This window comes from Podarcis melisellensis (assembly GCF_964234715.1).
Source record: "Podarcis melisellensis genome assembly, chromosome: 4".
In the NCBI taxonomy this organism is placed as follows: domain Eukaryota; kingdom Metazoa; phylum Chordata; class Lepidosauria; order Squamata; family Lacertidae; genus Podarcis; species Podarcis melisellensis.
Genome location: NC_138531.1, coordinates 95056820 through 95081353, shown reverse-complemented (window position 1 = coordinate 95081353; position 24534 = coordinate 95056820). Strand labels below are relative to the sequence as shown.

Sequence of the window (24534 nt, the reverse complement as noted above, 5' to 3'; positions counted from 1 at the left end):
CTCCGTGCAGCTAATTTCTTAACAGGCCCCTTCCCAAGCATTCCTTGTCGGTGTGAACGCCGTCACCGCCAGTGAGTACCTAACAGGATTCTCCTTCTTTGGAGGTCTTTAAGCAGAGGCTTGACAACCATATGTCAGGAGTGCTCTGATGGTGTTTCCTGCTTGGCAGGGGGTTGGACTCGATGGCCCTTGTGGTCTCTTCCAACTCTATGATTCTATGATTCTAACAGTGGTCCAAACATCAGGCGGTAAGAGAAGGATTTCCAGACAGGATAAGGAAAAGCAAATTACTTTGGAAACGGTGGGTGACAATCTCAAGACTACATTTCAATCTTTCCACTGAATGGAGTTCAAATTTATTCCTAAATCTGCTCTTGCAGTTGAAGCACACAGAAATGCCACCTAGTCCATGGGCAAGGCAAAGTAGACAGGCAGAACCAAACAATTCACAATACATGGATGAGAATGTCACTAAGTCACGGGGGATTGGGGTTTTTGGGGGGAGGGTGTGGGAGAAGCCTGCATCAAGGGCTCCACCTGAACTTGCCTGCTAATGCTTAACAATAGAAAGGCTTTAATTCATCTTCCCCTTCTCCCAAAACATTTTCAGCAGAGCAAATTCCTCATACTCTTAACTAAAATAACGTGTTTTCAGCAACAATAGACTTTAAACCAGACTGGTCCTCTGGTTTAGAAGGGAATTAAGTATATCTTGAGCAACGATCAATGCTTCTGTGGAAGAAACTTGAACTCCAGAATGGAGGGATGCTGAGAAAATGCCAGCAATTTCCCCCATTTGCTTCATGACGAGTAAGCAATCGAGAATATTACATATGCACAGGGCTTATTTGATGTGAAAATGGCAAATGCCACACAAAAAGAGACAAATGTAGGTATAGTACAGAAAACTTTAGGTCCCTTATAAATGTTGAATTGTGTGTACAGAAGAAGCACATGCATTGTTTTTTGTGCAAATGCTAGAATACCCAAACCTCAAATAGTACTAGGAGAATATATAGCTGCGCATAATAGAAACGTTAAAAGGAATTGTGGAAAATAAGAATGATGTTAGCTCAAGTATATTATCAGATGATGGAAACAAATAATGGGTGGTTTGCATTTCATTTACAATTATGAACTAATTTGTTAATTTACGGCAAGTTGCAGAAAGTAAATTACACGTGACTGCAAACAAATATCTTTATGGTGCAATTTGTTTGCAGTGCACTGAATGCTATTCTCATGGGACTACGTAATACCCTTGTTACACATTCACACCCACCTATTACCACACCTTACAGTTCTTGTTACAATAATGGGTGCCAAAGGCAAAGTGAACAGTCCCAAAAGGAATGGAGGAAACGTCAAGGGAAGGCTCCTTTCCATAGCCACACCGGAACTCAGGATTTGCATGCGAGGAAGCACAGAACAAAACTAAGGCAAAGAAGACAAAGCCTACGTGTTGGCAAGGTGGGCAGAACCATTCTCCATCAGGAATGATCATCAGTGGGGGGCGAAGGCAGGCCGTATGGTAGCCGCTGTCACAAGAGTCGCACAAGAGAATCTGTGGAAATGAACCAAGGAGTCAGTCGGACTTTGCACTTGCACTGTGAAGCACATCAAGGCGCACCTTGCTTTCCTATGGTTGCATAAATCAGCCTTCACCAACCAGTGCAAGTCCAGACGTTGTGGACCACAACTCCCATCGGTTCCAGCCACCGTGGCCATTGGTCAGGGATGATGTGAGCTGTTGTCCGACGGTATTTGGAGGGGGGCCAGATTGAGGAAGGCTGGCGTAAACATTCTGAAATTGAAGTGGCCAATAAATCCATATGCAGATAAACTGTTGCTTTTGCTGGAAAGCCCAGGGGCAATATTCATTAAACTCTTTTAAGTCCCACTGACTTCAATGGAAGGTATTAATTCTCTCACTGACATGGATAGGATATTAAAGGGGTTAACCAGATCAGGCTCCAGGTATATTAACATTCCTAGATTAAACCTGAATTCGCTGTTGTCATAAAGTAGAGGCAAAAACATGCTCTGTCTCTTCTCTTCTGGTGCAGCTGTAGACTCAAATGGGAAGTTGTTATTCTCTTTAAACACAATATGGGCAATTCTTAAGGGAACTGGCTATGTCAGGACTACACTGCAACACAGCCTATTTTGATATGAAGACATTCCAGTTCATAAATGTGTATGATCCTCAGAGAGGAGAATTTTTCTGTTAAATCCTACTAGGGAGAGAAGATAGAAAAGACCAAATGGGCCTTTGGTTGTCACTATTTCTCTAAACAGCCCTGTGGTTTTGCAAGGATTCCAAGGTTTCTGTTGAGTACCCAGCCTTCCCACCAAACTACAGACTGCAAGTGTTCCTGGGACAAAAGCCACCGCCATTAAACCAACTGAATTTTGCAGCAAAGCTGTGATCCCAAATGCAACTACTGCATGGAGTGCCACTGTGATTGGAATTTAGATCTCATCCACAGAAAAGGAACAATGCAAGCAGAGTGATTTTTTAAAGAACACACATACATGCACAAGAATAATTTAAGGTACCTATTTTTTGCCAGTGTTATTGCCCCATATTTATGTAACACGTAATAGTTTAGAATCCGCTCCCAGGTCTGAACTTCCAAATGCACAACATGACTTAGAATTGCTTGTCTGCTTTCGTTTCCCATCTTCGAAGCACCCCACAACTTAAATTTATTCTGCCTTCAAGGTGCAGCAGCCTGCAGAGGTGGCTGGTCAATTCAGACATCACACTAAAACGTGATTTGCACACCCAAACCTGCTTTACTGGCGAGACACGAACCATGCATTGCCAATTCAGACAACATGCCAAGTCATACATAAACCTCCTTTAGCCATAGGTTTGGTATGATGTCTGAACTGAGCCAGTATATCTGTAGAATGCTTAAGAAAGGCTTTTCTAAGTTTCACTGCTCTTGAAGACAAGAACCTACTAGCTCTGGGTGATTAGGGAGGCCGCATTTCTTGCACGGCTCATCGTCATCAGCAGGCGCAGGTTCTTCCTCTTCCTCCTCCTCTTCCTCCTGATCCTCAGAGTCTTCTTCACTCTCTGAATCATCGCTCTCATCATTGCTTGAATATCTCCACCTACCACGAGTTCGAGTACCAGCCCACCGAACTTTGCTTCGCTGTGATGCCTAGAAACCCAGTGACAAGGGAAACCTCATTGTCTCGGCATCTTGTTACAGTTCCATGCTGAATCATACATTCCCCCAGTTTACATTTCATCAAATAAAAAACAGCCATGCACAGATTATACAATGCCTTCTGGACATGACAACAGTTGTACTGGGATTCAATGCTAAATGGTTTAGCAGTATAAGAACAAGCCGCAGGGAGCCTCAGGTTCAAACTCCCCCCTCTCCTCCACTGCAGCTGCAAGGAAACTGTTGCTTCTATTTTAGATTAGTCACTGTTTACCATGCCCCCATAACCCTAAACAGTACTTGATCTTAACTATGTTCTTTTTTTTTTAAGAAACAAACCATAGTTAAGATTAACCATAGTTAAAATCGGGGTCAGCAACCTAAGGCCCATGGGCCAAAAGCAGCCCACGGAGGTCGTTTGACCGGCCCACAAGCCACCCCTGAACCGAGGTGCCCGCCCTCGCGTTGCGCTAAACCGGCGCATCTGCGTAGACGCAGACACCGAAAATCGTGGGTGCGTGCACTCACATGTGCGCACAATTTGGCCCACGGAGGGATCTCCGTGGGACCAATCCGGCCCAGGCAAGATAAACCTTGCTGACTCCTGGTTAAGATTATCCAATTTGTCTAGATTTAGATGTCACAACAAGCTGCATTTAATCTAAAATTGTAGTGAAAGCTTCCAAACTTCTCCTTAAGCCTATACCGGAGGACAAAGAGGAGCACATGAGTCCAAGGCTCACCAATGCTTGTTGTCATAATGTCAACCAATGATTTAGTGTTATTTCTGAACAAGGCCAATATCACTCTTTAAAAAAACAAAAACCCCAACTCATTTATTCCCTTCTCTTCTGAAGTTACACTACTTTTATACCAGCACCCATAATCTGTTCCACACGCAAATGAGCTGCAATCTGATCATATGGCCTGCTGCTGCAAATTAGGATCTAATGATACAAACACTGCGTTTGAAGAGAAAGAGAACAAGTTCTGTCCTTGCATATGAAATCTTTCTTTTTCAGTCTGGCCCTCAAACAAGGGAAAACCTTCCCTCAGCTGGACTGACGCAGCTGATGAGACCAAAGTGGGAATTCTCGTGATAATTCACTGTGGAGACAGGAGAAAGACTTGGCTTTCACAATGAGATACTTCAGATTTTGCTGGAGGCTGGGCTCTCTTCTGAAAACAATTTTGCACCTTGTGGACAGATTGCTCACACAGGACTAGACCACTAAATTGTGCAGAGCAAGGACAGTATCTTTCTGGCACAATCCTAAAACCACACATAGGGAAACATCAAAGTAGAAAGTAGTACCTCTGTCTGACTCTCTACTTTCAAATCAAATGGGGATAATGAGGCAAATGAGGGCACCACCACCAGGAATCCACTGAGAGTGCCCAGCCAGAGGACATGTAACCCAGCCAAGTCTTAGCTGAAGGAGGACAAAGACACTGCCTGTCCCAAAATCTTCCTCTTTTCCTGAAGCTTCCAGCCCTCACCAGGTGTTCCCCACTCACAGTAAACCACTGGGATCATGATGAATTTTACTCTCTTGGCCACAGATTTTGACCTTGTGGTGACGTAGCAGCCAGAACATTATTCTTGCCATTCTCAAACTCAAGTGCTCCTTCCAGTTGTCTTACTGGCATCCCCAATGACTCTTGTATTAACTCTGCAACTTCCTATTCCATTTCTTTCACACGCAAAAATATATTCTAGACTCATTTTCTGTACCGTTTCCAGGTATCATCAAACACGTGACCCTCAACTACTCCAACTTTGCAGAAGGGCAAACGTTTCCCATGCAATAATCACTGTAACTAAATGCAAACTGTATAGCCAGTGTAGAAAACACTAGCTATGGCACGAGATATCGTTTTAGCCTACCTAAAACTTTTCAACTGATTCACTGAATCAATTAAACATCTAAATGCTGAAGCCTGACATCAAGCTTTCTTCCATTCACCAATAGCTTCTGCTACATCAGTGTAACATAAAATAAACAGTTTCCTGCATCATTTTATTTTTTGCAAAGCTATTGAACTATCTATACCCAACCTCTGAGCCAGCTAGTAACTGTGTGGATCACATGATCACACCTTCTCTGCAGCCATCATTGTTCAGGAGACAGGGAGCTCTATCCAATGTTCACACAAATGGGACTCCCACTTCCTCTCCTCTTGTGTGCCCCCAAAAATCTACTCCAGAGAATCCCTCAAGTCTCTGGTGCAGATTTTGAGGGTGCACGGGGAGAAGAGAAAAGGGAACAGTTCCACTGCTTTAGTGGGACCCTGACAAGCAAGCAGAAGCTCTCTATACAGTGGTGCCCCGCAAGACGAATGCCTCGCAAGACGGAAAACTCGCTAGACGAAAGAGTTTTCCATTTTGGAGGTGCTTCGCAAAACGAATTTCCTATGGGCTTGCTTCGCAAGACGAAAACGTCTTGCGAGTTCCTGCGGTTTTTCCCCCCTTCCCCCCCTTTTTCTAAGTCGCTTATCCGCTAAGCCGCTAAAAGCCGCTAATAGCGCTAATCCGCTAAGCCGTCAATGGGCTTGCTTCGCAAGACAAAAAAACCGCTAGGCAAAGAGACTCGCAGAATGGATTCTTTTCGTCTTGCGAGGCACCACTGTACTGTGTTCTATCACTCCTGCTTCCAGGCACAATGCCTTGTGCTAAAAACGTCAAAACAGAGTAAAAATTAGAATACTGGGTACAGAGCAAGGCCTGCCAATTGAACAAAACTGTTCCAAACTGTACAAATTAGTATAATGGGGGTGGGGTGGGGTGGATGGGCAGAAACCAAAATGTCTTAGCATAGATTTGGGTTTCTAAACAACATTAGTGGCCAGCGAAATTCAGAAGACTCAAGGCGCACAGCTCTCATGTGAATATTTTACCTTGCTAGCCTTAGAATTTATTTCCTTCTCTTGCTTTTTGGAGTCCTCTTTCTTCTCCGGCTTTTGCACCGCAGCTGGTTTTTCTTCCTCCTCCTCACTCCGTTTTTTCTCGGGCTTCTGATCTCGGGTCTCCGCTATTTTGGGAGTGGGCTTAGATATCCGGGGAGACCTCCTTAAAATGCGACCGACACCAACAGCCGCCTCCTCCTCCTTTTCGGAGGCTGCATTCTGAGTCTTGGGAGGAGGGTCGGTTTTCTTTCTACTCGAGATCCTGATTGTGAGCTTGATCCCATCTTTCTGCCTCTCGGAGGTGATTTCCCTATTCTCCGTTAGCGAACTTTCGTCTTCAGAAATCCGCTTGTATTTACACTTGCTTTTCACAGGCTCTTTTTTAGCCTCAGGAGGTTCCTTGGCAGAACTTTGGGCATTGCCTAATTTGGGCGTTTCTTTCCCTTCAACTTCAGAGTCCTTCTGCGGCTTAGAATCCTGCCCTGCCTGTACTTTGCATTTATCAGGAAGTGTGCTTTTAGAGACAGATTCCTCCTTCTCAGCAACCGATTTCTCCGAGGGAAGGGCTGGAGCAGGCGGTGGAGTCACAGCCGCTCTTAGCGACTCTGCCTTCTCCCCGGGTTGACCCTTACTTTTCAGATCCTCCTCAACTGCTGGAGTTGCCTGCTCCTTTGGGGAAGATGCAGTTAAGGATTTATCTGGACATTCCTTGGGAGGTGCCGGGCCGTCTTTTGCTTTCACAGGTTCCACTGACTTCTTAAGACAATCACCCGTTTTTGAAGGTGCTTCTACGACAGACTCTGAAACCTTACTGTCAAGCAAGCTTTCTTTTCCTTTCGGGCTGGTCTCCTCCTTTAAAGGCACTTTCTGATGAGAAACCTCGGCTACCACACTAGCTACCTCCTTCCCTGTATGCAAAATATTTCTTTCGACATCAGCTGTTCTTACTATTGTGCTAACAGTCTCAGCGCTTACACCATTTTCCTCCTTAGGCAGGCTGGAGGCGTCTTCCTTTGTGCCTGGGGAACGTTCCAACTTGTTATTTGGCATGATTTTCTCGCTACTAACCTCCCCATTAACCAGACATTTCCCATCGGTAATTGTAGGGACTCTCTTAAACGTCTCTTCCTCTTGTTTCCCTTCCTCCTTCAAGACATCCTTCGTTGGGGTAATACATTTTCGCAAGGGCCCTTTTAAGGGGCTGTCGTAATCATCAGTCAGCTTAATCTCTCGCTTTTTCAGTGGAATCTTTGCCTGCTGGTCATTTTTTAGTTTCTCGCTTTCTTCCACACTTCGCTCCACCACTTCCTGGGGAGCTTTGACATTGACACAGAACTCTATCCTCTCGGGCTCGTGAACAGTTGCCTCTGCATTGCTATTTACATCTTTCAAGTCTTTTGGCTCTAGCTTATTTTCCTTCACCTCCACTTTAACGGGCTTAACGTTTTCTTTAAAAGAGTCCCTTTCTTCTTTGGTAATCTGCATTTCCCCATTGTTTTCCAAAGGTTTGTCTAACTTCACTATAACTGGCAGCTTTATGATTTCTCTCTCTTGCACTTTTTCTAATTTTATCTTGTTTTCCTCTTCCGAAACTGCTGGAGGTGGAAGGCTTTCCAACTGTTTGGGCAGCTCCTCTTTTATCTCTCCTTTTTCTTCTTTGACCTTCAAGTCACTTTCTGTTTCATTTAAAAGAAAAAAGAGCAAAGGAAAGCAATGTTACACTCATCATAAGCCAAATGATTCTCCCCACCCTCAGTACTACACAACTTTTGAAGCATTTAGTTTTTCCAGGCACTGAACACATGAATGCTAAATATCAGCTCATGTCCAAAGAAAAACAGTTCCAATGGTATTTTACTCTGAGTGAACGTTTCGGTACAGCAAAAATCACTGGGCAAATCTATGTAACAAATATATGCTGGTTTCATTCCAATTTAACTGTCCTGGCTATCCCCTCAAGAAAACCCTGAAAACTATAGCTTTGTGCTATTCTGAGAAATCTCCATTACTAGCTCACATCCCCTGTATGGAATTACAATTCTCAAGGCCCTCCAGGAAGAGTGAATGATTGCTTTACTATTCGAAGTCTGCAGAAAAGAGCTAGGAAGGGCCAAAAGCTTTGCAAGTCCAATGGTGGCACCTCCTTAGAAGAATGCTTTCCCCAGAGAGGCTTGCCTGGTACCCATCCTAATGTCACTTTAATAGCAGCAATACTTTAAAAAAAATCTTCTCAAGCTTTTTCAGGTTAAATGGCTTCCAATTTTGAATCACGCCCACATTTGCAGCACATAAATCCCTCAAAATAGTCAACACTGAGCATGATTAATGCAAAAGATCCCTTGCAAGGTAAGAATAGCAGCAAAACCTTGGGTTGACTTTTCTTCGCCCTTTTTGGCCTCTTCACCTTCAATACTAGGGCTCTCCCGTGACGAATTATCCTGCTGCTGTTTTTTTAATAGTTCGGGATCAATTTGTGCTTTGAGGAGTTCCAGAGTTTCAGCCAGCTCATTTCGGCTTCTGGATAAACAAAAAACAAAAAGCGCATCAAGCCCCATAACCTTGCCAGCCTTGTGTAATATCCCACACTTGTGCAAACCAGACTGCACGCATTCTGCTTTGCCAGCACCCGCAGGAAAATGAAGAGTAAGTAAACAGTACAGGACTATGTCCGGAAAACCACGGGTGCAGCCCCCACAACTGCCCCTTCCCCCTAAGGAATTTCACAGACACCTATCACTGCTATAGGGAACCACTTGCAGTTTCGTACTCTCAGCAGTCAGTACACCAGTTCCCACCCTCCTCTCACACCTACCTGCATGCATAGCAGAACCAAGGAATAGCCACACATAGCAAGCCTGGAACAAAAGGAACATAGGCATACAAAAAGGGGCAATGGCCAGCACTGCAGCACATATTCACCACAGCCCATATTCAGGGCCAGATCTCCAGACCTAAGAATAGTCTGCTAGATCAGGCCAAAGGCCCACTGAGTCCAGCATCCTGTTCTCACAGTGGCTAACCAGATGCCTGCGGGAAACCAGGGAACAAAACAAGAACACAAGAGCCCTCTCCCCTCTAGTAGTTTCCAGCAACTTGTATTAGCATTACTGCCTGTGGAAGTAGAGCATAGCCATCTTGGCTGGCAGACGTCAATTTCCTAATCCTTTTTTTAAAGTCTCCCAAGTTGATGGCCATTGCTGCCTCCTGGGGGAGCAGTTTCATGGTTTGACATTGTGCTGCGTGAAGAAGTATTTTATCTGTCCTAACATTCATCTTCACTGGGTGCCCATGAGTTCCAATGTTATGAGAGAGCTCTAATGTTATGTTATGCCATGCATAATTTTATAAACTTCTATAATGTTACATAAGGGACGCAGGTGGCGCTGTGGGTTAAACCACAGAGCCTACGGCTTGCTGATCAGAAGGTTGGCAGTTCGAATCCCTGCAACGGGGTGAGCTCCCATTGCTCGGTCCCTGCTCCTGCCAACCCAGCAGTTTGAAAGCACATCAAAGTGTAAGTAGATAAATAGGTACCGCTCTGGCGGGAAGGTAAATGGCGTTTCCACGTGCTGCTCTGGTTCGCCAGAAGCGGCTTAGTCATGCTGGCCACATGACCTGGAAGCTGTACACCGGCTCCCTCGGCCAATAAAGTGAGATGAGCGCCGCAACCCCAGAGTTGGCCACGACTGGACCTGACGGTCAGGGGTCCCTTTACCTTTATAATGTTACATCTTACTCGCCTCTTCTCCCCCCCTTTTTATTAATTAAAACAAGTCATAGCAGTGTATTTCAAACAGAATATTTAAAAAATCATACAACTCTGTCCGCTGCCAAAATGTTATAATATGATCATAATAAGCTCCAGCTTTTTCTCTAAACTATAAGTCCCAAGTACTGCAACTTTTCTTCATAGGGAAATTGCTCCAATCGCTTGGATCATTTTGGCGGCCCTTTTCTGAACCACCACTTTGAAAGCATTTGTCTTTGTTTCAGGTGCAGCACTAAACCATCGCAAAGATGTACGTGTAGCTGTAAATATTTCCTTATGCACAGCGTGTCAGAGAGGACATTTAAAAAATCCTATCTAATAAATGAACCTGAGAGAGGCGTTTCTTCTAAAGTCAACGTAACGGCGTTGTGTCTGGGTAAAAAGAACAATACCTGACAATGCACTTCCACGAAGACCCATCTTGATCATCTTGCTCTTCAACATACACCCTAACATTATGGTCTTGATCCAGCTGGTACCAGTAGGTCAGCCCATCTTTGTCTCTGCCAATCGGCTGAAGGCGCATAGCATCTGCATCTTCCTCATTAATGATATTCTTAAATTTCAGATTGTCATCAAACTGGCACTCACAAAGGTACTAAAGAAAAGGGAAGGGGGGAGAGAAAGAGCACATCAAACTAATGTTGGAAACACCAAAGGAACACTCTCTGCTGATGCACCAGCAAGAGACTAATTTGCAAAAACAGTAATTGAAGGGCTTGATTTAAGAAATTGTTGGGGAGGAGCTATAGCTCAGATGGCAGGGCCCTTGCTCTGTATTAAGGACTCAGATTTAAACTCTAGCACTGCTATAAATGAGAGAGGGCTGAGAAAGGCTTGTGCTTGAGACTTTGGAGACCTGCTACTAAGTAGGTACCGAAGCAAGCGGTCTTCAGTAGTTCCACCTCACCATCTCTTTTTAAAAGGGACGTTTTGAATCCCCTACTGCATTTTCTGTAGGTTTGGAGTAGCATATAAAGGTAGCTTTTTAAATGAATGACACTCACCCACCATGTAGCCATGGTTTGGAGTTAGGTCAACCCAGAAACAGTGCAGGAAATTGGAAAATGCAAGGGAATTGGGAAGGTGGAGGATGCGTAAGCCCATGATAAACTCATAATGCTATAAATGGTGTTTGGAGGATAATCAGGTATTCCAGAAAACTATCACGTGAGTTGAAGACAATAGTACCTTCAATATTCCCAACTTGCATTCCATGCTCATTTCAAAGTATCCTTTTTTCTCCATTTCCCATGCCCAGGTGCTGTTGAATTCTTGACACATCTGAAAAGAAAATGGTTTAAATTAAGTACGAAGTGATCTCCCATCATGGCACCCATACTCAATGAAGTGTTACCTAAAGTTTCAGTTTTTGTAGAAATAAAACAAGAACTGGAAAAAGCAGAAGGGATGTGGATTGCTGTTAAACTAACAAAATGGGGACCTAGGATGGGTATTTATTTATTTGTTTAGCTGACTTATAGTCTGCCTTTTGAGAACACGCAATACAAAGCAGTTCACAACATATATAAAAATGCAAATTCAAACACAAAAACCACTTTCGAATCCATTCAGAAACAACACTACAATCTAAACGCCAGTACAGAGATGAAACAGAAACAATAAAATTCAGCTGGATACAGACAGCAAGAGCCCTATTAATCAGAGGAAATAACAATCATAGAATCATAGTACTGTAAAGCTGGAAGGGACCCCAAGGCTTACCGAGTCCAACCCGCTGCAATGCCGGAATCACAACTAAAGAATCCCTGACAGATGGTCGTCCAACCTGTGCTTAGTCCCATTTAAAGGATGTGATGGATGAGACCTGCCCAACCTTAGAAAGAACTGACTAACATAATTGCGGGGCCGCCACCAAGAAGACCCTATTAAAGGTTCCCACCTGCCTGCTAGGCTTTACCACCAGGCACTGGCAGGGGTGGGAACATAAACACACCGCCCCAGAGACCAAATATGAAAAACTGGAATACACAGAAGTCTTTCATAACAATCATTTAAATGAATTGTATTAGAAGGACGTTGATTTTTGTGTGCTCTGGAAATTCCTTAAAATTATTTCTGGATGGTAGTGATTACATCTGCACACTATATCTAATATTAAACAATACAAAAACAAAAATTGGCACAGAGACCTCCTATTTCTGGCCATGGTATTGGGGATTCCCAACATCATATATCACCCAATAGTAGAGTTTCAAAGCATCCAATGTAAAAACAACTTACCTTGATCAAGTATTTTTCCCAGCGATCTGCTGTGACGGATTTTCCGATCTTCCTCATCAGTTTCAAGTGAAGTTCTACCAGCTCTCTGGGAACTACAAACAAGGGGAGGGAGTTTAAAAACAAATAAGCAACTAGGTTCTAAATGCTAGACGTAAGCGCAAATTCAAGAGAAAGACAAACGTTAAATGTTAACTAATCCACAGAGCCAAAATATTAAAATAGGATGCTCACGCTCATACACACAGTAAAAACTGCATGGTCTGAACATCGTAACAGATCAAGGTGTAACAAAAGGCATACTATAATCCCAACAGTGGACTACCAACCAATTTCCTGTCAACCACCTTGCACCTGCAGGGTGGCTAGGATTCTTACAAAGAATGTGAAACAAGGTGAGCTGTTGCATCAGGGCACTTCTTATCAAGGCGCTTGTTATATTCTGACTTGGAAAAGCTTAACAAAGATTACTTATGTCATAACTCTTAAGAGGCTATCTTGCTATTTCTCCATTTGCACTGCTGGACCAGGTAGATTCTAGAAAAAGAAGATTGCGCAGGTTCTCATCTACCTTGGAATCTAGGTAGCTCAACCTTCCAGCACTAAAATCAGACATATGCTAAATTTTGATTTTACACCCTAGGTGGGGTTAATTATTAAGGATTTATAAAAGAACTTAACATCTTTTCCTTTGTTCATAGAGTGTGTGTCTGTCTGTCTGTTTCTCTCTCTCTCTCTCTCTCTCTCTCTCTCTCTCTCTCTCTCTCTATTCGCATATGAACCAGGAGCAAACTACAGTGGCACCTAGTGGCAGAACGGAGCAAGATCCACACAGGCAGATCTGAAAAAGTGCTGAGATGGACAGCTTGATGCAGACCTGGAAAAATATCACAGCTGCCCTATCCTTTGGAAAACCAGCCTTGCACAGGACTCGAGGCAATGGCTTCAAGTTACAAGAAAGGAGATTCCGACTAAACATTTGGCAAAACTTTCTGATAGTAAGAGTTGTTCAGCAGTAGAACAGACTGACATGAGAAGTGGTGGACTCTCCTTCCTTGGATGTTTTTAAGCAGAGGTTGGAAGGCCATCTGTCATGGATGCTTTAGCTGGAATTCCTGCACTGCAGGGGGCTGGACTCCCTTGGGTCTCTTCCAGCTCTAAGATTCTATAATCTTAAAGAGGTTCAAACATTGCTCCATGAAATTTGTGCTGGAGCAAACAAAATTCTTTGGACTACTGCAATGCGCTCTACGTGGGGCTACCTTTGAAGGTGACTCAGAAACTGTAATTAATCCAGAATGCGGCAACTAGACTGGTGACTGGGAGCGGCCATATAACACTGGTCCTGAAAGATCTTTACTGGCTCCCAGTACGTTTCCGAGCACAATTCGGAGTGTTGGTGCTGACCTTTAAATCCCTAAACGGCCTCAGTCCTGTATACCTGAAAGAGCGTCTCCACCCCCATTATCCAGCCCGGACACTGAGGTCCAGCCCCAAGGGCCTTCTGGTGGTTCCCTCACTGCGAGAAATGAGGTTACAGGGAACCAGGCAGAGGGCCCTTCTCAGTAGCGCCCCCTGCCCTGTGGAATGCCCTCCCAGCAGACGTCAAGGCAATAAACAACTATTTTACTTTTAAAAGACAACTGTTTAGGGATGTTTTTAAGGTCTGACACGGTATTGTTTTTAATATTTTGTTGGAAGCTGCCCAGAATGGCTGGGGAAACCCAGCCAGATGGGCGGGGTATAAATAAATAAATAAATAAATAAATAAATAAATAAATAAATAAATAAATTATTATTATTATTATTATTATTATTATTATTATTATTATTATTAGTTTGGAAGTCTTTGCTTAGAAAGTCAACCAAAGAACAGCCTGGAATGCTGCACACTAGTCGAAATACATTATTTGCTGGTGTTTCAGTAAGCTAGTTGTTTAGTTGATCTTGTATTTACTTGTCAGAGGGTGGGAATGCAGGTAACAACAGCCAGTTAGACAACTGGGAGGGGGGAAGAAAGGGAGGCATTTGGGGAAAGTGGTCAAATAGCTGGCTTCATAGAATAATAAGAGCAAGAAAAAATGGAGAGAGAGAGAGAAACCAAATAGGTGAGGGGGGGCTATTGGGTTCACTATGTTTAGGGAGCCCTATTTAAGAGGATAATTGGAAGGAATTAAAAAGAAAGGAAACAAGACTAGAAGAGACAATACAAGTGCCTGGCACAGATCCCAAAGAAGGAAACCCGGGAGAAAAAATGAGGGTTAAATAGCAACAAAGCAGCAGAGGCAACATTCAAAGCTTGCTCATCCATTATTATTATTTTTCCATGGCACACCAACACTGAAGACAATGCAGAATGCAAAAGCCTCACTAGGGTTATGCCCACATGAAAAAGTAGTAAGAAAGTTACAGAACTGTTCTTCAGGTGAGATGTGAAGCAAAACAGAAAAGGGGGCAGGTGAGAAAATGGAGGCTGGAATGGAAGTCCCAAAGTAAGCAATTTGTCAGTCTTAAAATGGAGAGAAGGAAGAATTAAGGGAGGCTTAATAGTCTGGTCTGCTAGGTGCAAAACAGGTTTCAGGTTGGACCAAAACCAACTGGGACGAATAATCAACAATGGCTGTCCAGATAAGACAGGGGTCTGCAACCTTTAAGACAAAAAGAGCCACTTGGACCCGTTTCCGAAAAAAACAACAACTTGGGAGCCGCAAAACTCGTCATTATAAAAATAACTTTTTTTGTCACTTTTTTATTATTTCGTTGTTTGACCCCTCAGAATTACTCCTCCTCATAGAAATAAACGTTAAATTAACAAGTTACCTTTTTGTGTGTGTGTGTTCTTCACTCCCCTTCAAAACAGTGACCAGCGTAAATGCCCCCTTTCAATGCAGTGACCAGTGTACATGCCCCTTACAATGTAGCGGGCGGGCGGGAAGGTGACGTTGGGACGGTGCATGACTAACGCACGCACTGCCCCCATGCGACATCACAGCCAGTACAGCGCTCGCCACAGTGGGGAGTGTCGGGGCGCACAATGCACCTCCTCCCCTCGCTAGTATCTGCCCCGGAGCTGCGGCAAAGGTGTAAAAGAGCCACATGCGGCTCCGAAGCCGCGGGTTGCAGACCCCTGAGATAAGATAAGATAGAATCATTTTAAATATGCAATCTCAGTGGCCTTCTTATCCACAGTCAAAATAAGGACCTCAAGTCAGCCTCAAACACCCCTTCTGAACAAATTCTCTTTTCCTTTTTCAGTGTTCATCACACCAAGTTTAACACCACAGTTGTCTTTATCTTCAATTTGCAACCAACTGGTGCTGGCAGAATTAATGCTGAAAACGGGAGGGGGGGGATTTTATGCTGGTGAAAGAAAGCAAAGCAAAAGTAGGGGAACTTTTCAGCCCGGTGGGCTGGATCTTCATCTCCCCAGAACATCTGACAGGCCAATTGGACAAGCTGGCACAGCAGGATTAAGCACTCTGCTTACCAGCTGATGAGTGGAGGACTGAATTTTGGTCTCTACTTCATCAGTGCATCCCCATATGGGAACACTGGGAAGGCAAATCCCAGCAGGACTGAACCTTCCCCTGCCCATCAACTGACATCAGTTGGTGGCAGCAGCTGAGTTAGGTGTGGTTTTGAAGAAATGGCCTTGAGGGCAAAATTGGACTACCTGGCAGGTGAACACTTTGTCTGCAGGCCAGAGGTTCCCCTACCCCTAGAGCAAAGGGAGGAAACAAGTGTGCTCACCACAAACTCCTCATCTCTTGTATGTAGTGAAGAGAGTGGGAAATGATAGCTCTTTAGCGGGCCTGAGTTTCCATATTTAAAATGACTTGAGAGCAACATACAATAGGTAATGTTCTCTGAAGTGTTACAATCTGTTTTCCAAAGATGAAACTACTGGTAAAATCAGAGCACAGAAGAAGTGAAGTGGAATACTACAAATCAAAGAGTTGTCAAGTGCTGGTGATGGTTACAGGGAAGCCGAGCGGGCATCTGCTAAGAAAGTCAGAATTGTGCTGGAACTTCAGAAGCAGGTGAATGGCGTAACACAGTAAGCTCACAACACAAATATACGGCAAGATTTATTGCAAATATACACTCATCCAAATAAAACGAGGTAAGGTAGAATGATGTAATTCTTATTTATTACTATTGTAAACACACAACTCAATTCTCTGCCTCTGTGCTCTGCATAAGAAACATCAACTACATCTAGAATTTCACAGCCTTTTCAAACCACTGTTTACAATTGGGTGTACTTATGTGTGTTTCTTATGACTCTTGGTCATTTTGGTTGCCTTTCATGGCCTCTTTCCCAGTTCTAAAATATCCTACAACGGGTTATTGACCAAATCACTGAGGCTCTTAAAATTTCCCACAACCGTCTCAGTTTCCCCTAGACAGATGGAAAATATTTATTTATTTTATTTAAATGTATCTTGATGCCACTTACCACTGCAAAAATTATCAGGTAGTTTACAAAACAGAAATAAAACATCAACACTGCTCATCTACAAATGAAAAGAAAGAAACCAAATGAAAAACAGCACAGCTGCACTAAAAAGGGCTTACATGGCTGGTATACATAAGGAGAAGGAACTTCCATGCTCCTTACAATTTGCTTCAGAACTACTTTCAGCCCATGCAGCCTGGCACACAAGTGGGTCATTTACAGAGTCATGTGCAAAATTGGATCACACTACAAATATCTTCATTCAGGAGGGAGAGTCGGCACTTAACTAACATTAATAGCAACTGGGAAGCTACTGGCAAAACACAAGAGAGACAGTGTTTGTTTGGTTGTGTTGTCTTCCAAAAAACATGATACTTTAGGTAGAGATTACATGTGAGTCCTTCCTTACAGTGTGCTGCCCCCATGCTGCAAATGGAGGAGCTGCTGCGAGGATGTACACATGCGATGCATGCAATCACAAGCTCAAACTCTGCACAGTATTGCTTTTGCAAATTACCCACAGTCCCTCACTTTGTGCCTGATATTTTTCTATAAAGCCAGCACAGTGAATGAATATAGTTTTCTAGGAAATTTTAAACCCAAGACATAATGATCAATAGGAGTTTGGCATCTATAGTATAGCATCTAGATCAAGGGAAGTAATAGTGCCATTGTATTCTGCTCTGGTCAGACCTCACCTGGAGTACTGTGTCCAGTACTGGGCACCACAGTTCAAGAAGGACACTGACAAACTGGAACGTGTCCAGAGGAGGGCAATCAAAATGGTCAAAGGCCTGGAAACGATGCCTTATGAGGAACGGCTAAGGGAGCTGGCAATGTTTAGCCTGGAGAAGAGGAGGTTAAGGGGTGATATGATAGCCATGTTCAAATATATAAAAAGATGTCACATAGAGGAGGGAGAAAGGTTGTTTTCTGCTGCTCCAGAGAAGCGGACACGGAGCAATGGATCCAAACTACAAGAAAGAAGATTCCACCTAAACATTAGGAAGAACTTCCTGACAGTAAGAGCTGTTCGACAGTGGAATTTGCTGCCAAGGAGTGTGGTGGAATCTCCTTCTTTGGAGGTCTTTAAGCAGAGGCTTGACACCCATATGTCAGGAGTGCTCTGATGGTGTTTCCTGCTTGGCAGGGGGTTGGACTCGATGGCCCTTGTGGTCTCTTCCAATTCTATGGTTCTATGATTGCTGGGGAACCGAAAATACTGCAAACCTTTTAACAGCCTGCTCAAAAATCTCCTTTGTCCACGGGGCTACCAAGGTACTAACTAAGAGGGATGGGCAAATCTCTCAATGTTGGTTCCTCATTTTACCAATGTTAATCAAGTTTTAATTTACCCTATTCTGACATCTGTTCATACAGTTCATTGGTCCTCATGAAAATGTATCATCATTTTAGTGTGCATTTCCCTAATATACACAGTTTTAAATCTCTAAGCAATTTACAATACATTTCCACACATAGTTTCCCCTAACATACTGTATTTCACTGAGTAGTCATCAACATTGCTTAATAGCCGCACTCCCATTTTTTGACCCCTAAAATCGGTCCCAAAGCACTCATCACATAATATGAAAATGCAACAATTAGCAATCCAATCTACTCTTTTCACCTTAGATATCAGTGACTAATGAATCATCTGTGAGAGGTAAAGATTTTTAAATTTAAATTTTAAGAATTAAATTTATTTATTTATTTATTGGATTCCTATGCCGCCCATTCATTCAAGGATCACAGGTTGGTTTACAATATAAAACCAGAAAAATGCATGACATAGTAACATCACTAAATCATCTACCTTCATTGCATCTGGAGTAAAAAAAATACACCCTACTAAACATTATATGCTTCATTCTCACCATGGTGTGAAAAAAGGGGCTTCTCTAACTGAATTTGTGCCTGTACAAATCCTCCACAAAATTTGAGGACCACAAAAAGAACATTAGTCTGTGCTTTTCACCAGCATGCTATTCTCCAAAAGGACTACACTTTGAGGTATGGAAAAGCAAATAATCCAATGAGACTTCACCTGAAGCAGCTCAGTGCAAGTCATCAGTTTACTACTACAGCAAGAGTTGAGCCAAACTCTACTTAACACAGAACTACAGAGCTAGAAGGAACCTTAGAGAAGACTCCTCTGTATTCCTGCAGGATTCCCCGCCCCCCCCTTTGCTAAAGGACAAAGCAAAGAAAGATCAACACTATGACCCAATGGTTAGTGGTTTCTTTCCTTTCCTCCTTGCAGCAAATGCCCCACCCACAACATCACAAAGAGTTGGGAAAGGCAAAAAAGTGAGGCTGCTGTTTGGAGGGGGGGGGTTAATGTCCAACCAGTGCAATCTGCACATCTTGGTTGAATCCACTTAACACAGTTTTCCACACTGTGAGTGCACCACACTAAAATACTGAACAAATGGAGGAAGTGTTAGAAATTAGCCAGGCGTGTTTTGCTATTGGTGCGGGTCCAATTGCAACCACGTGGAGATCTCTGGATGCCAGGTTAACGATGGATATCTCCATCTGGCTGGCCCCTCCAGGTTTCTTAAGCAGATCAGCAGAAGAGCTTCTTTATTGCATTTATATCTCACATACATGCATTTATATCTCACATACATGGTTCTTCCCCCCCTCCCCTCAGTTAATCCCTACAACAATCCTGTTAAGAGGCTGTGACTGTTCCAAGGTCACCCAGTGAGCTTCTTTCCCAAGTGGGGATTTGAACCCTGATCTCCCAGGTCCTAGTCCAACACTCTAACCACTAAACCACACGGACTTCCTAGAAGACTTCCGCTATGGAGCAGGTATATAAATTAAGTAGGTAAATAAATACTGGAAAAGCAAAATGTCACTTAAGTTAAGGATCTGAAATATTTTCCTTGGAGCTTAAATTTGTTTTATTCTGGATTGTTTTATTTGAGGCATCAATGTGCTTTAAACCCATTTGAGATCCCCCCCTTAAAATATAAAGCGTTATAGAAAAGAAATAAATAATAATGATAATGATAATAAATTCCACCGCAAAAAGGTGCCTAGACATTCTGTCATGGTGACTGTAACCCAGGTATAAGGAGTCATTTGGCGATTACTGGTAGCTTATATATGAGTTTCTAACACTGAACTGAGAGATAGGCTGGCCATGCGGCAGGATGAAGCAATCTATTTCACCACAAACAGGGGATAAAGTATCTGAATGGGGCTGCAAGGCTTTTTAAAGTGTTGGTGCTTGCTGCAAGGGGGAAACACACCATTTATTCTTAACCTCAAGCAGCAAAATATATTGGGCTGATAGTGAATGAAGGTTACATTCTCCAGCTGAAAAGAGATATTTGTGGAAACAGGTCTCCTGGTAGCAGCAACAGGAGCACCTTGGTTTGTTCAAATCAGAAAACGATACAGTAAGATTAAACAATTGTCAAATGATGTGAATCAAGTATACAATAGTAAATTAATAAAAATCCAGCTGAGCCTACAATATGGCCATTGTGAAAATTTCCACAGCATTCCGCTACTCGCAACACAAATGTATCATTATTAAAATTGTGAGCTGCCTTTATCAGCACTCAAGGTGCCAGATAGTAACAAATCTGAAGGAGTGTCTCTTTCTCTTCAAGCTAGTCCATGTCCTAAGAGCTTCTGTCAAGGCCCAGCATCAAGCGCCTTCCACATTAGAAGAATCACATGTAAGAAAGTTAAGAACAGCCTCCTCTCAGGCCAATGGGCCCACCTAGTCCAGCTTTCTATTCTCACAGTTGCCTCTGGGAAACCAGCAAGCAGGATTCGAGTGCAAGAGCTACTCTCCCCTCCTGCGGCTTCCGGCAGCCCACTCCTCCATGAATTTGGCTAATAATCTTTTAAAGCCATCCAAGCTGGTGACCATCGCTGCCTTCGATGGGAGCAAGTTCCATAGTATAACTGTGCAGCTACAAAGGAGAGAGCTTTTTCAGCTTTTTCCATGGCTTTGGAACACCCTCCCTAAAGTGTTGTGCCTAGAGGAGGTCAGCAAAGCTTTTCAGCAGGGGGCCAGTCCACTGTCCCTCAGGCCTTGTGGGGGCCTGGATTATATGGGGGGGGGGACGAATTCCTATGCCCCAAAAATAACCTAGAGATGCACTTTAAATACAGTCATACCTCATGTTACGTCCACTTCATGTTACGTTCTTTCAGGTTACGTCCCGCAGCAACCCGGAAGTACCGGAAAGGGTTACTTCCGGATTTTGCTGCTCGTGCATGCGCAGAAGCACAAAATACATCATGCGCATGCGCAGAAGCGGCAAATCGCAACCCGCACGTGGGCAGACGCGCCGCTGCGGTTGCGTTCTTTCCGTCAGAGTGGTGCATGCTCTGGTTATCTCCCGCTTGGACTACTGCAATGCACTCTACGTGGGGCTACCTTTGAAGGTGACTCGGAAACTACAACTAATCCAGAATGCGGCAGCTAGACTGGTGACTGGGAGTGGCCGCCGAGACCATATAACACCGGTCTTGAAAGGCCTACATTGGCTCCCAGTATGTTTCCGAGCACAATTCAAAGTGTTGGTGCTGACCTTGAAAGCCCTAAATGGCCTCGGCCCAGTATACCTGAAGGAGCGTCTCCACCCCCATCATTCTGCCCGGACGCTGAGGTCCAGCGCCGAGGGCCTTCTGGCGGTTCCCTCATTGCGAGAAGCAAAGCTACAGGGAACCAGGCAGAGGGCCTTCTCGGTAGTGGCGCCCACCCTGTGGAACGCCCTTCCAGCAGATGTCAAAGCGATAAACAACTACCTGACATTCAGAAGACATCTTAAGGCAGCCCTGTTCAGGGAAGTTTTTAACGTGTGATATTTTACTGTATTTTTTGTTTTTATGGAAGCCGCCCAGAGTGGCTGGGGAGGCCCAGCCAGATGGGCGGGGTATAAATAATAAATTATTATTATTATTATTATTATTATTATTATTATTATTATTATTATTATTATTATTATCTTGCGAACGGGCCTCCAGAATGGATTCTGTTCGCAACCAGAGGTACCACTGTAAGAGCACACATTCTACTCATGTAAAAACACCAGGCAGGCCCCACAAACAACCCAGAAATGCATTTTAAAGAAAAGGACATATTCTACTCATGTAAAAACATGCTGATTCCCGGACTGTCCACGGGCTGGAATTAGAAGGCGACTGGGCCGGAACTGGCCCCCGGGCCTTAGTTTGCCTACCCATAGCCTAGGCAGCAGTTCTCAACCTGTGGGTCCCCAGATGTTGTTGGACTACAACTCCCATCATCCCTGAGCTCTGGCCTTGATAGCTAGGGGTGATGGGAGTTGTTGTCCAACAACATCTGGGGACCCACAGGTTGAGAAAGACTGGCCTAGAGCCTCTACACTCAACAACCAACACAGACAAACAGACAGCACCAAGAACAAACAAACAGAACCACCCCTTTCAGGAAGGCCTTGAGGCACAGGGGTCAGTATAAAGAGAAGCACTTCTGAGGCTATGTTCTGTGTGAGCTCCACTTGTATACAATCTGGGCACACCACCACACAACAAGGCCTGATCTCACAGGCCGGATCACCTTTTGGGAGGGATGGAGGAATAGGTCTATACACACTGTAACAGTTTGCCAGTATTATCACAACACACACTTTCTATTCTGCGAGGGGTTGGGGCCCATAAGGTTTTACTTCACAGCTTCAACTTTTGTATGTGAAAACCAAAAAATACAATGGAATTGCATTCATCATTTATATTAATCTCAGGTTGGCTTGCTTATTTATTTATTTATTTATTTATAAGATTTAAAACAGCTTTTTGGTTACGAAAAGAAATGCCCCACAATTTTTAAAAAAGCCATAACAATATCCTATCCAATGTAAACAATCAACAATAAAATCAAGAGTAAAATATCATCAAGTGACCAAGAAAAATCGGAACTAGCAGCAATGGTGTATTCAACTGCTGGTGCAAATACCCCATAGTTCATTCCCACCTGATCTCGGCAGAAAGAACAATCCACATGGTTGGTGCCACTAGAGAAGGTCACAGCACAATCAAGACTGCCTTATCCACAGACTGCAGAAACAAATATTAAATATTTACTACAGTCAGACCTCACCGAACCCGGAAGTACTGGAACGGGTTACTTCCGGGTTTTGTCGCTCGTGCATGCGCAGAAACACAAAATGACGTCACGCGCATGCGCAGAAACGCTGAATTGTGTCACATGCGTGCGCAGAAGCACTGAATTGCATCACACACGTGCGCAGACGCAGCACTTCAGCCTGTGAACGCGGCGGGTTGCAAACGTGCTTCCTGCACGGATCACGTTCACAACTCGATGTATGACTGTATTATGCATAGTTTGCAAACGAAATCATATAAGCCACAATAACAAAACTGTCACGGTACAAAAAATGCCACTTAGACACTTTTGCTTCTCAGAGCTTTAAAAAAAACACTTTTATTAATTTAAAATTATATATATGCCACCGTTTATAAAATGTACTTAGCCTAGGCCTGCATAGTGTAAGGACTGCAGGTTAACTGTGGTCCAATCCCTGCCTATTTGCAATCATCTGGGTAAATTCCCAATAACCATTTGCAACCCCTTCTTGGTGGGAACAATTAAAGGCCAGTATGGCAAAATCATTTGCATGGCATGTCAGATGATGAATTAAAAGGCCTGAGTTCAATGCTCACTCAGTCATAAACTTCCCGGGGCGACAAAACCAGTGTTTTGAACCACTTCACTGGCTTGTTGTGAAGATAAAATGGGGGAGATTCACATATGCCCCAGGGCTCATAGGAGAGAGGGTGGGATAACCAATTTAATAAAATAAAAGTGAGTGTGTAATTGCAGCTTCTCTTTGGGTTTTGAGGCATATGGCAAAGTTGGCACCAGTTTTTCCAGTCTGCTGCAACTATCCATCCACTCAGCATAGACCACTTGCAGCAAATACTGTGTGTGTGTGTAAACCTTGTATGCTGTTAGCAAAAACAGTGAAAAGTAGGCAGCCATGAAGAAAGGATAGCCAAAGTGGTGCACTTCAGGAGGTGTGCATGTGTTAATGGGCTAGAAAACAGAACATAGAAAGCTGTCCTATACAGAGACTGATCCATCTAGCTCAGTATTGTCTATGCAAGCTGTCGCCAACCTAGCACCCCCCAGATGTTCTGAACTACAACTCTCAACAGCCTCAGGCAACATGGCCAATGGTCAGGGATAATAGGAGCTGTGGTCAAAAACAGTATATTGGCTACCCCCGGCACAAAAGGAGTGCAGCGGCTAATAGATAATGTGCTTATCACCCTTGACTTAGTAAAAGCAAGGCGTACACAGTGATTTGCATTCTGGATTCCTGGCTTAGCTAGTTCTTTTTAAAAAAGTTATTAAGGGGGAGGGGGGAGAGAACACCCACTAGATTTCTTCCTGCTCAGGGGAGCACATTAGAATTACCACAAGCAGTGGAACGAAAGGCTTGGGGAAATTGCAACACTTCCTCCACTGGTGAAGAGCTTAGAAAGCCATCCTACAGAATAATCAAGGCCTAGGCAAACTCGGCCCTCCAGATGTTTTGGGACTACAACTCCCATCATCCCTGACCACTGGTCCTGTTAGCGAGTGATGATGGGAGTTGTAGTCCCAAAACATCTGGAGGGCCGAGTTTAACACAGAGAGAGAGAGAGAGAGAGAGAGAGAGAGAGAGAGAGAGAGAGAGAGAGAATGCCTTGGAACAACACCATAAAGGCAAAGTATTACAGCATATATTTTCATGAAGTAAAGTCCACATCATCAGAAGTGCACATACTGGCTACAATTGGTAGAGTTTTAGAAACACACAGCTGCCAAGAAACACTTGTCCAAAAGGCCTTGAAGTGCAATATGTATATATTTGGCCTTTCAATATAAAACTCAAAATGTTTACATGGCAAGTCCAGTGGCCATTCACTACTGCGATAACTGGCAATCATTTTTAATA

At 43.7% G+C, this 24534-nt stretch overlaps 1 protein-coding gene across 2 annotated transcripts in view; it reads right to left on the bottom strand.

Annotated features, from left to right (window-relative positions):
- The window catches only part of RSF1 (remodeling and spacing factor 1), a 41633-nt gene that overhangs the window by 12560 nt on the left and 4539 nt on the right, over positions 1 to 24534 (bottom strand). For both annotated transcript variants that reach the window (XM_081909579.1, XM_081909580.1), the window contains exons 2-8: positions 12103 to 12194; positions 11050 to 11142; positions 10251 to 10456; positions 8455 to 8606; positions 6081 to 7765; positions 2970 to 3173; positions 1460 to 1564 (exon numbers count right to left, since the gene is read on the bottom strand). In XM_081909579.1, the coding sequence (XP_081765705.1) occupies positions 1460 to 1564; positions 2970 to 3173; positions 6081 to 7765; positions 8455 to 8606; positions 10251 to 10456; positions 11050 to 11142; positions 12103 to 12194 (2537 nt within the window). The remainder of the gene's footprint in view (positions 1 to 1459; positions 1565 to 2969; positions 3174 to 6080; positions 7766 to 8454; positions 8607 to 10250; positions 10457 to 11049; positions 11143 to 12102; positions 12195 to 24534) is intronic.